Source organism: Colobus angolensis, unplaced genomic scaffold (genome assembly GCF_000951035.1).
Source record: "Colobus angolensis palliatus isolate OR3802 unplaced genomic scaffold, Cang.pa_1.0 Scaffold30, whole genome shotgun sequence".
NCBI lineage: Eukaryota > Metazoa > Chordata > Mammalia > Primates > Cercopithecidae > Colobus > Colobus angolensis.
Window position 1 is genome coordinate 1,541,164 of NW_012116266.1, and position 12,565 is coordinate 1,553,728.

General features: G+C 40.2%; 1 protein-coding gene across 5 annotated transcripts in view; it reads left to right on the top strand.

The window, feature by feature from the left end:
• The window catches only part of KLF7 (Kruppel-like factor 7 (ubiquitous)), a 93,793-nt gene that overhangs the window by 35,193 nt on the left and 46,035 nt on the right, over nucleotides 1-12,565 (top strand). For 4 of the 5 annotated variants that reach the window (XM_011949854.1, XM_011949852.1, XM_011949851.1 and 1 more), the window contains one exon: nucleotides 8,059-8,689. In XM_011949854.1, the coding sequence (XP_011805244.1) occupies nucleotides 8,059-8,689 (631 nt within the window). The remainder of the gene's footprint in view (nucleotides 1-8,058; nucleotides 8,690-12,565) is intronic. The other variant, XM_011949855.1, reaches the window with a different exon arrangement.

The window sequence follows — 12,565 nt, forward strand, 5'->3', positions numbered from 1 at the left end:
TTAGTTTTCACAGCATTGTCTCTCAAAATTTACAAATTACCAGAGGGAAATATATAACTTGGTTTCAGCTCCAGCAACCAGTCGATGTGAGAAAGTCAAAAGCAATGCAGTCTTAGCATTTGTCGTAGTCCCCTGGTTATTTCATGGAGTTCAGCAATCCTGACAGTAATGTGTAACACTATTGTACTTCTGGGGTGTGCTATTGATGTGGGTTTTCTTTTAAGCTAATAGCTAAAAAAATTCAGTAAGATTTTCACTCATACTGTCTACTTGATTATCCACATTTTCTAGACAAAATTCATTCTCTCCTAATATTTCCTGGTCATGAAAGTCAAGAAAAAGTGAACATGTGCTTAATATCTTGTTAGGAACCACTTTCTAGGTCTCACAAGGTGGATTCTTGCACTGGTTTATTTATCCTTTCTGCCATGAGGTAGATTCAGTGTTACCGCCTTCTTCCTCAAGCCTATTTACAATGTTGAAACCCAGAAAGGTAGGCAACAAGGTTCAGGTGCTTGGAATCTGAGATTCTCTGATGGACTTCCTGAGTTTATTAAGCATAGTACATCTTTCTCCTCCTCCTCCAACTCCTGACAAAAATGGACCAGATCTCCCTGGCCATGCTTCCCACATCCTTTCCTGTCTTTCAATTCTGACTTAATTTTGAAAGCCTAGAAATGTGTCAGAATATTACATCATATCATTCTTTGAAGAGAAAGAGAGTCACAAAGTTCCCATCAATATCACTCTTTGCAATCCAGATTTTCAGGTTGGTTTCTGGAGTCAGAGAATCTGTCTTTTTTGCTAAAAAGTGATATGTAAACACATCTAATAAGTTGGAAAAGAATGAGTATTTTAAAGGTGGCTTGAAGAAAGAAGCCCACATTTCCCTCCTAACAGTAAGTAGCTTGTTTTGTGTCACTCTGAATTTCCATTCTGGGATGTTTGAAGATTTCAAAGCACAAAAACACGAATTGAACTTTGGGACCCTCCCAGGAGAAAGGCAAGGGGTTTGTTTCTTTCTTTACTTCAAACTCTTTGGGGACCGTGACACCATGGTTAATACCACATGACGAAAACCACACAATAAATGTCAGAAAGGGGCTCCCGTGGGCAGCCAAGTGTAGTTTACCTGCTTGTGCGATTACTTGGGTGAACATTCTTTCTGGGAACCAAAGTCCATCCCTTCCTCACCAGAAGCATCATCCTCCTCACCACCACCATCATCATCATCATTCAGGTCCAGATCTGATCTCCGAGGGAGCATGACTTTGCAAGTTTCCACATGGTGGAAAGCTGCAGTTTCCCATGCTTTTGTATCTGCATTATCTCCCCAATTTGTTTAATCTCTTTGTACTTTTAACTCTTGGCCCTTTTAGGCGAGATAGGTGGAATGATTGAGATTAAGGGCAGCTGGCTAAAGGACCACAAATGACTGAAAATTGATTAGAAACATAGACTGTAGTTGGTGGCCTTTTATTTCATTGACTGTGTACCAGAAAAAGTCATTAGAAAATTGCAATTTCTTTGTTTCTTTAAATTTGTTTTACTTGCTAACTTGAGTATACATGGATCCAGAGACTCCCAATAATTACCCAAAGTGGCACAGTTATTGGGTAGTTGCAAAAATATTATACCAATGGTTTTGTCTTATGTTCAAATTAAAAGACACAAATAAAAACTAGAACCTTTTACGTTCAGATAATTTGTTTGAAAAGTGATGGCAGTGAAGAGCCTGGACTACAGTCTGCCCCAACTAAACATGGTTGTAGTTATAGTGGTTGCAATGGATGGGAGTTGTGAGACGATGCTAGCTCCTTTTTTCAGAAAGTTCTAACTCTTACAACTCTCCATCACTTCAAACACTTAGACATATCTGCCATGTGAGAAAACAGAGGTAGAGGTTTAGCTCTAACCACTTAACTTTACTGTTTAGGAACATATGGTATAAGAAATACCATTGCTCTTAAAATCGTGATCTTAATAAACCAGACATCCCACCAATCTGTGGACTCTTAAGATTCATTTTGGAAATACTGTTTAATTGTCCAGGGTTGAAGAGGGGTGTCTTTCAACACTTAACGGTCAGCGAATTTTCTTGACTCCATTTTTTCCTAGATTGGGCTCCCTGAAGGGGGTAGACTTTATGTTGAACTTTGAATGAAAGAACGATGAGTGGGAGGGAAGGTGAAAGGAAGATTGTTTCAAGCATATAGGCATGGGAAAGTAAGGACAAGAAAAACAGGTGAGGGAAACCCTTTTTAAGTAAGGGTTTTAGGGGAAATAGTCAAAGTGACAGGAGATGTTTGCAATCCTGACTGGCAGGTATCACATAATTGATGATGAGATAAGGACAGGTTGAACAGAAGCCATTTGGTAACCTTGGCATCATGCCCATATATGACCAAGTGTCTTGTATTGTTCTCAAGGCTGTGAAAGTAACTACCTCTTGCCAGCAGCAGAGAGATTTTGATAAACTTAATATGTGCCACAAAACTTGAGTTATCCTGTTTTCTTTCAACTTCTGTCTCTGGAAACTTTTGCCTCTGAGCAACAAAAATGAATAATGATGATAGTGGATTACAATCCATAGAATAAAATAAAAATGAATTCATACTGATACAAACAAATGATTGAATAAACAAATGGAGAGGAAAAGTCAGGTCCCCGTAGGAAAATTATCATAGATGTAGTAGGCAGTAATAGGTTTAAAGTCTATTATTTTTTAACTAGGTCTTGGATTATTACTTTTAATAAGTGTGTTGCAACAAGTAAGAAGGCTATGAAAAGCATGAAGAGAGTATTTAAAAAGGTTTAAAGATGATCATTTCAATATGAATTTCAGGTGATATTTATTAGGAAGCTAGGTGAAGCCATGCATTTCAAAGTTGAGATATCAAGAGAGTCTTCACAAAGCTCATCTGTGACTCATCAATATAGAGGAAAATCACTTTGCACTCGGGAACATTTTCTTCCCATTGCTGACTGTAATGAATTTTTTAGGGGTTGGGGGTTGATCCAGTAGCTCAAGCCTTAAGTTGTATGGTTAGGTCAGGCTGAGGGAAGCCTTGTACCTCCAAGGTGAGTGCCAGACAGGCATAATTTATGTCATTAAACTGACATCTGCTGACGCAGATTTGGAGTTTGCTGGCAAGAGTATCATTCAAACAGAGTAAATCTCTGGTTCTGATGGAAAAACATTTGAACTCTATATCCAGATTTACAGTTTAGGGACACTTTTAGCCTGCTCATGGTCTTCATCTCTCTCTCTGTGTTTTTTGAAGTTAGTTTAGACTTACAGAAATGTTGCAGAAATAGTACATAGAGTTACCAAATATGGTTTGTCCAGCTTCCCCTAATGTTATGCAGCCATAGTTCAATTATAAGAACCAGGAAGTTATCATTGATATAATACCATTAACTAATCTATACACTTCCGTTGAATTATATTATTTTTTTCACCAGTCCTTTTTACTGGGTCAGGATCCAGACCAGGGTCCATTGCATTTAGTTGCCATATCTCCTCATTCTCCTCCCATCTGTGACAGTTTCTCAGTCTTTCTTTGTTCTTTGTGACCCAACACTTAAAGAATAACTGGCTATTTCCTTTGTAGAATAGTCCTCAATTTAAATTTGTCTGTTTTCTTGTGATTAGATTGAGGTTATCCATTTTGACAAGAATATCATAGAATAATATTGTACCCTTGTCAGCATATCATATCAGAGGTACATGTGATCAGTATTACTTGTTCCTTGTGCTGCTAACTTTGATCATATGGCTAAGGTGGTTTCTTGCAGGTTTCTCCACTGTAAAGTTATTATTTTTATCTTTGTAATTAATATTTTGTTGGGTGGATTCTTTGAGACAAGGCAGATACCTTGTTTCTCATCATACATCTGTCTACTGGTTTTAGCATCCATTGGTAATTCTTACTTGTAGTCTTTATTACTTTGCTGTTTGCCTAATGGTGATTTTCTATTTCCATCATTCCTTCTGTGTTTTTGAATCATAATTTTACTGTAATGAGGAACTGACCCTTTCCTTCCATCTTTTAATTTATTCAGTTATTATTTATTTATTTATTTATTTATTTTCAGTTATTTGTATCAGTATGGATTCAGGGATATTTATTTTATGAATTATAACCTAATATTATTCATTTGGCCATGGAGAACTCCTTTAAGTTGGCTTCTGAGTCTTTCTGACATGACTTCATCACTTACGAACACGTCCTCATATTTTGGTACCACAGTGATATTCTAGGCTCAACTTTTATTTTCATTGTTCCAGCCCTTCAAATGACTATTTATCTAGGGAGTCCTGGTTCCCTTTATTAGATAATAATATTTAGAAACGAAGATCCCTGGGCTAAGTGTGCTCATTGCTACTGGGGTTGATCTTTGCCTGTAGCCTCTTTCAGCGGATGGAGTTAGGAAATATATATATGTATACTCTCACATACATATACACATTTATTTCTCTATATATGTATGTGTGTGTATATTAAAATCCATGAGGAAATACTAATACCTCAATTCCCATTAAACATCATGGGCTTTTTTTTTTTTTGATCATAGAATCTTGCTCTGTTGCCCAGGCTGGAGTACAGTGGTGCAATCTTGGCTCACTGCAACCTCCATCTCACAGGTTCAAGTGATTCTTGTACCTCAGTCTCCCGAGTGGCTGGGATTACAGGTGCACGCCACCCCATCTGGCTAATTTTTTTGTATATTTAGTAGAGATGGGGTTTCATCATATTGGCCAGGCTGGTTTCAAACTCCTGACCTCAATTGATCCATTTACCTCGACCTCCTAAAGTGTTAGGATTACAGGCATGAGCCACTGTGCCCAGCCTATCATGGACATTTCTTATGAGAGTTCTCATAATCATTTACAAACAATGTTGGAAATAAATGTTCTCATTGACTTGGAAATAATCTAATAATAGAATCCTCCTCGTCCTTAACATTTTAATCTCCATTACTCGTGATGAGAAAAGTCTTTAACCACCTCACCCTGGTTTCCAATTGACAAAATCTTCCCCTCTACCTAAACTTCATCTCCAGCAGATATAAGAAGTGTATTTCCTAAGACAGCAATCATTTCATAATGATTTGACAGGGCTGTCCTGTACATCCTAATGGGTATTTACGCTTCTTCGAATTTCAGAAGGAATAAGAATGCCCTATATTAGGATTGCAAGTTATAGCCACTCTGAAGTGGTCCAGATTTTTCCACAGTTTAGTGATCAGGTGTCTCTCCATCTTTACATCATAAATATGACTCATGTGCTCCTGCAATTCACACCAGGGCATACTGGATAAGTTACTTAATCCTCCCAGAAGAGTGTGTAAATGTATTTAGAATATCTCAGCCCCACAGAACTCTGAATATGAAGAGATCTGAACCTTCTAATAGTCACAATTTCTTAGTGACTTTTCCATCTTTGAGCTGGATAGTATGTAAAGAAATGGATACAAAAACTCTGTGCACAGGCACTGATGATTGAGTATGTAAAAGTCATTGTAGAGGAGGCAGGGAACTACCTCAAGGACATCTGATACCCCATGAGTCAGCAGTTTTTCTTTTTGTTGTTTTTTTTTCTTTTGTAGAAACAGGGTCTCGCTGTCTTGCCCAAAGGGCTGGAGTGCAGTGGTACAACCATAGCTCACTGCAACCTTGAACTCCTAGGCTTAAGTGATTCTCCCACCACAGCCATCTGAGTAGCTGGGACAATAGGCACAAGCCACTGTGCCCGGCTACTTTTCTTTTAGTTTTTGTGGAGACAGGGTCTTGGTATGTTGCCCAGGCATCCTGATTTTTACCTAAAACATATCTGTGTCTCAAAGATCTGGTACTGCTGTGTGGGCAAAGCTCAAGAAGCATTGCAGTTGTATTCCCAGAGATATATATTAGTGTCATTTCTAAGATTTCCCCCTCAGCATGGTACAGGGTAGGGTTTCAAAGATGGCTTTTGAAGAGTAGAAGAGGTAGAATGATCAAAGTAATAGTATAAGGTGGGCTTTGTCTTTGACAGACATTATGTACCTATTAGGTGCCAGGCACTGTGCTTGGTAGGTGATAATTCAGAAAGGGAAGAAGAAATTTAAGGGAGATTTCAGGAGTAGAATCTTATAATTCAGAAATGAATTGAATGGAGTGAAGACTGAGGGCTTCAATATTGGAGAAATGTAAGTGATAATTTCTAGCAATGAGATGGAATACAGAAGGGGAAACTTTTGAAAAGTGGAGTTCAGAAAAGAAGCAAGTGAGGGTAATTCATATTTCTAGACCTGAGAAGGTCATCATATTGGTTTCGAACATAGAGTGGTGGGAAGCTACTGAGTCAGAGCTATTATTTAACCAATAAATAAAATAGAATCAAAGCTTACTTTTCCACTAAGCTTTCCTTGATTCATACTATATTACTATAGAGTATAGAATTAGGTGTCCACTCAGCCCCGAAGAACTTAACACATTTTATACTATTTTTGGTATCATATTTTTATGTGAATTTATATAATTTTTAGCTTGTGGTTTTTCATTCTATACCTGCATCACATGGATCTACTGCTGTATCTTCTCCCTCTACCACATACAAAGCCTTGTACCTTGCTGTGAGCACAGTAGTTGAATGAACACTTGTGACATGAGTGTTGAATGAAGATTGAAACCATTCATTAGTTCTTACCATTGAAAATCAACAGTGAGACCCAAAGCTGATTCACGGTTAAAAATCTGATTTTCTTATTCAGTAATGCAGTCTCAAAGCTGATTCACGGTTAAAAATCTGATTTTCTTATTCAGTAATGCAGAGTTTTACCAGAAGTGTGATTAAAAACCAGTCTTTTGAAATGTCACCAAAATAAAATCCTTGACAGATACAACACTACTAGGTATATCATTAAAATATATTCTTAATATAATAAATGCCTAGAATCAGAACATTGGTTGAAAACATAGGAGCTTTACGGGGGCAGTAAATTTGGAGCTAGTCACATTTTAAATTTGCCATCAGTGATTCTTTGTTGAATCCAGAAGATAGAGCAAATTGAGCTGATAGTACAAGTTAGCAACGTAGTTTTATACAAGATTCTGGAATTTTAGGATTTTTGAGTGAGGAGGGCATTAGAATACAAACTTCTTAAATATCTACTTTTGCCATAAAAGCACTCCCCCATCTTACAAAAACTTATGAGTGCCATGGATGAAGATTTGTTGAAACTAAACTTTTTAGTTCTTCTCCCCTGTTTCTTTACCAGGTGAAAATTTTATGTTGAAATATATTGGGTCCTATCTTTAAGTGGTCTGAATAGCTATGTTTGAATGTATTTTTATCATGTAGTCAGAGACACTAAACCATTGAAATGGGATTTATGCCCCTTGCCACAAAGTATATAGCATTGTATTTTAAATGACTTGCTATAAACAACAAGGGTTTTTGTCTTGTGCCTCAAAAGTTTTATGGTAGACATTCGTTAGAACAATATTCTTTCCTGCTGGTTATGGAATCCATCCCCAAGGCAGGGCTTGCTGTTGATTGATTGTTACTGAGGTCACCTCTTAGTTTGAGTGAACATGGCTTGTTCTTCAGAGCAAGTGGGAAAACTGACTTGTGCAATGTGCTCAAGTCTATTTTGAATAATGAAGTTGGACTCTGGGAAGTCTTATCTTAGTATGAAAACCTTATCTGTTTCTGTTTGCTTCTTGCATGAGAATTTCTAGAGGGGGAATTGGAGCGTCTTACCTTCTGAATTGGATTCAGGGGCAAGAGATCATCATTTGATGTTCTCTGGAATCTCGAAGGTATGAGATAGTCCTTCTGAGGCTCTTGTTCTCCTTCAGCTAGAGTAATTTAAATCATGTGATGTGACCCTTATGAACCCTTCAGAGGTATTCAGAGAATAAATAACAAGGTCAGACCTTCTACTAAAGTGTTTCTGATACAAGCCATGAAACCAATCTCTCTGCACCTTCCCCTCTGCCTGTCAACGTGTGGCCTCATGGTGTTCTGTGCCTCTGATGGTTGTTTCTCTCCCTCGTTCTTCCTCTCGCAGACATGCCTTGAATTGGAACGCTACCTACAGACGGAGCCCAGGAGGATCTCAGAGACCTTTGGTGAGGACTTGGACTGTTTCCTCCACGCTTCCCCTCCCCCGTGCATTGAGGAAAGCTTCCGCCGCTTAGACCCCCTGCTGCTCCCCGTGGAAGCAGCCATCTGTGAGAAGAGCTCAGCAGTGGACATCTTGCTCTCTCGGGACAAGTTGCTATCTGAGACCTGCCTCAGCCTCCAGCCGGCCAGCTCTTCTCTAGACAGCTACACAGCCGTCAACCAGGCCCAGCTCAACGCAGTGACCTCATTAACGCCCCCATCATCCCCTGAGCTCAGCCGCCATCTGGTCAAAACCTCACAAACTCTCTCTGCCGTGGACGGCACGGTGACGTTGAAACTGGTGGCCAAGAAGGCTGCTCTCAGCTCTGTAAAGGTGGGAGGGGTCGCAACAGCTGCAGCAGCCGTGACGGCTGCCGGGGCCGTTAAGAGTGGACAGAGCGACAGTGACCAAGGAGGGCTAGGGGCTGAAGCATGTCCCGAAAACAAGAAGAGGGTTCACCGCTGTCAGTTTAACGGGTGCCGGAAAGTTTATACAAAAAGCTCCCACTTAAAGGCCCACCAGAGGACTCACACAGGTAGTGGTACAAGTTGGCCGCACGTGGTTTCTTCTCCTTTCCCCTCCTGTAGCCTCCTCATGTGGGAGGGCTCCTCTTTGTTCTGAGGAGTGGCATCCCTGCTGATGAGGAGGTGATAGACAGGCGGGAGGGCCCAGGTAGGGACAAAGAATGACTCACTTGTTACCTTAAGATCTCAAGATATCCCAAGCACAGGACGTGGGTTTGTCCCTACAGTGCCAACCACAGCATAGAATCACACAGTTCTGAGGATGGCTGAAGGGGGCCCTGGCAGTGACTCGTAGCTGTTTGTGACACAGACACTTGTCGCTTTCCTGACACTTTGCATTGTTTTGCAAGTGTAGCTCCACAGTTTTGATCAACACTGGGGTCTGAGAATGCATTTGAAAGCATTCACAGTTAGACAAGGTAGCCAGGGTGTCCCTATTCACTCTTTTCCCAGCATCCTGATTTTTCATCAAAGTCACCAACAGCAGGAGGGTTTCAGAGTTCATTAGATGTGATCATTCTATAATTAATTGGCATCTCCTCTTTTGCATTGTTCTCTGGCGCGTGCTTTATGGAGAGATGGCAGAATTGCTTTTTAATGAGCTTGTTACTGAGAAGTTGCTAAAGTGATTACATTGCTATGTGTGTGGTAAGAGCGGGTAGGGGAGGGATGGGGATTGTGTATTTTACTCAGGGCATCCTAGTAGCCCAGGAAGAGACACCACCCCTAAGTTCCAATCATATTGATCTTTTGAGCAATGGGATAATTTGGAAAAGTGGGGTTTACACAGAAAAGAGTGAGACTTGTATTTTTCTTGGAACTGGTCTTTGTTCTCTGCTTTGAGATTGGAGCTTAGGGGTGGTGTCTCTTCCTGAGCTACGAGGATGCTAGTAGCAGTTACTGTGATTGGTGGCTTTTAAGTGACTCTCCATCAGTGTGCTACCTGTGTGGTTTTTGCATACTGTTTGCATTCCGCGAGCTGAATAGGGAAAATCCCCAAAGGTGTAAGTGGAAGAATAAAAGCATTCTTGGAGAGAAATCAGTGATGGCATATAAGCTAGGGAAAGTGTTTGGTGCTCTGGGGGGCCTTCTGGGCTGTGCCACCAAAGAAGTGTGCAGGGGAGAGATTGTTGGCTGGAAAATCAGAACAACCTGGGCTTTAGTTCTAACTCTGCCACTATCTAGCTCTGTGACCTTGAGCCTATTCCTTTACCTCACCAGAGCGCATTGTCCACATCTGTTGAACAATCTGACTCTTAAGGCCCCTTTCAGTTCTAATGTTCTGGAGGTCTATGAACTGTTTTTGTGTAGTAGAGAAGAACTTTCTGAAGTTCGAATACATAATGTGTGACAGAGGAAATCACTGTTTTGAACCTCAGAGTTATTCCCATGGGAGAATGAAGACTGACATTACTTCCTTGCACACCAGGACTTGGGCCTGTACTGCTCTAATTCTGAACTTAATTTCCTGTGTGGCTCTTGCTTGGTTCATGGGACAGTCTCCTAACATAATGATTATATCCCGTGGCTCAGGCGGAGACCCACTCATGGTTTCTCATCAGAATTTGGGTTCCAGTTCACCACTCCACATACACCAAGGCTAATGCTTCATGCTATTGTCAGTTTTTGCTTCTTTGATATTGTCCTGAAGGTAGTTTTTATTGATATTTCTTTCTAAAGTCAATGAGTAAAGTAATGGCAAGACATTGGAAAGACATTGCAGTGCTCCCAGGCTAAAGTGCATGACTCATCTCCTGGCCCCTCCAGGAAACCAGAGAAGGCAGAAAAGGGCAAGAATGTTGTGTTGTCTTGGGGCTGTGGAGTTCATGATTATGGACACTTTCTGAATTATTGGCACTAAGGGCACATCCTGCTTAGCATGGAGGCTGGACAGCTCTGGGAAAGCAGAGATTCTTTTTAGGGAGTCCAGAGCATTTTCTTCTTCTTTCTTATCCCCTCTTTCCAGCAGAGATGTCAGGAGGGTGACTGTTAGGGTTGGTGCATTATTTGGTGCTTTGTTTTTTTGAGCATTGTCTACTCAGAGTGATTACCAAGGTGGAGCTCATTATGTTACCTGGCACCTGCAACTACTTGCCTTACGTTGGACTAAAGTGGAAAGACTCCTATAGGGAATTCACTCAGGGAGGCACCAGCATTATTAGAAAAGCAGTATTGCAAAGCAGTTAAGAGCTGAGCTTTGTGATCAGGTGGACTTGGGTTAATGTCCTCGCACTATCGCTTCCTAGATTTATGACCTCATTTCTAAAATAGAGACAATTGTGTCTACCTCCTAGTTTTTTTGAATATTAAATGAGCAGATATCTGTAAAATACTTGTAGAAAAACAAAATACCTGATAGATAGTAAGAACTCATTACAGATAGTAGTGGGGTTGATTATAGCTATTACTATTGTTGTTGATATTAGTGATGACTGAGTGAAAAAACAGCTTTGTAAGCCAGAAATCAGCCAGTTAGCCAAAGTTAAATACCGTAAAACAGCAAGAAGCTTTTTCCCTCTTGCTGCCAGTGGTTATCAATGGGATGTGGGGTGATGACACCTGTGGACACAAGTTATGGAGGATAAACCAGACATGCAAGCATTAGCCCATGGAAGTTGGCAATAAGGCAGAAAGATCATGGCTTTCCTCCCACAACATAGTAAGCGGTTGCCTTGCATCCGCGGAAGCATTTTGCCTGTAAAACCTTCCTCAGAGACATGCACAGAAGGGAAAGTAGGTGCTACAAGAAAGAGAAACAGATAAAAGGGAAGGTAGAGATAGGGATGGAGGGTGGGGAGAATATGAATTAATTTGGATTAAATGGATGAGAATCAGAAGTATTTATTTGGAATTGGTGTGAATTGGAGCACATGGGGAACTGAAAACAAAGGTGATAATTTATGTGGTGTAGATGAACTAAGAATAATGAAGAAAGCATGAAGGATGGAATCAAATTAAGTGCAAACATGTAAAGGAAATGGACTGGTAAAAGCTCAAGGGCAAAGGTATATGGAGATGGGAATTCAGGTTGGAAAGAGGCTGCTGATAGAAGGCCTGGAGTTGGGAGAGCTGCTGACCAAATGTGGAAATGAAGATTTTTTTTAAAATGGGCTCTGGTTGGATTCAGGCAAGCTATTTTAACACAGGATTCACTTTAATTCAGTCAAAATATTTCTTATCTTCCAGTTGGGGAGGTGTTTTGATACAGGAAAAAAAGGTAGATAAGAATACCATCCCAGAGAAAGAAATATTTGCATTTTATTCTCTATAGTTGCAGATACATGCTATATCTCTTCTATGTGGTAATACATTGCAAAGGAGAAACAGTGAAGAAACGAAGTGAAAGAAAATGTGCGTGTCTTCCTCTTATATGCATAAAGGAAGACAATACATGTTGGTAACATGGATTTGCTTGCATTGAATAATTTTTAAGGTGTTATTCATTTAATCTTTATATAGATAGAATTTACTGAGCTGAAAAAGATATGCATTTTTTTCCTTCTGTGGCTGTTTCTTGAGGATGCTGAATCCTTCAAAATTTTTGCCCTGGAGGATATTAGGCAATGAGGTGATTTTTTATTTATTATTTTTTTAAGATAGCAGATGTTCACATTGGTAGATAGGGCACAAACACGGGTTGCCCAAGGAAGTAAAGTTAGAGATGGGGGTACTGAGCTGGAGGTGCAGGATGATGAGGCGAGGACTGGGACAAAGGGAATATTATGAAGTAGCAGGATTTAGTGAAAGGAAGCGTATAAAAATGGACATAAGGGCCGAGCACTGTGGCTCATGCCTATAATCCTAGCACTTTGGGAGGCCGAGGCAGGTGGATCACCTGAGGTCAGGAGTTCGAGACCAGCCTGACCAACACCCGTCTCTACTAAAAA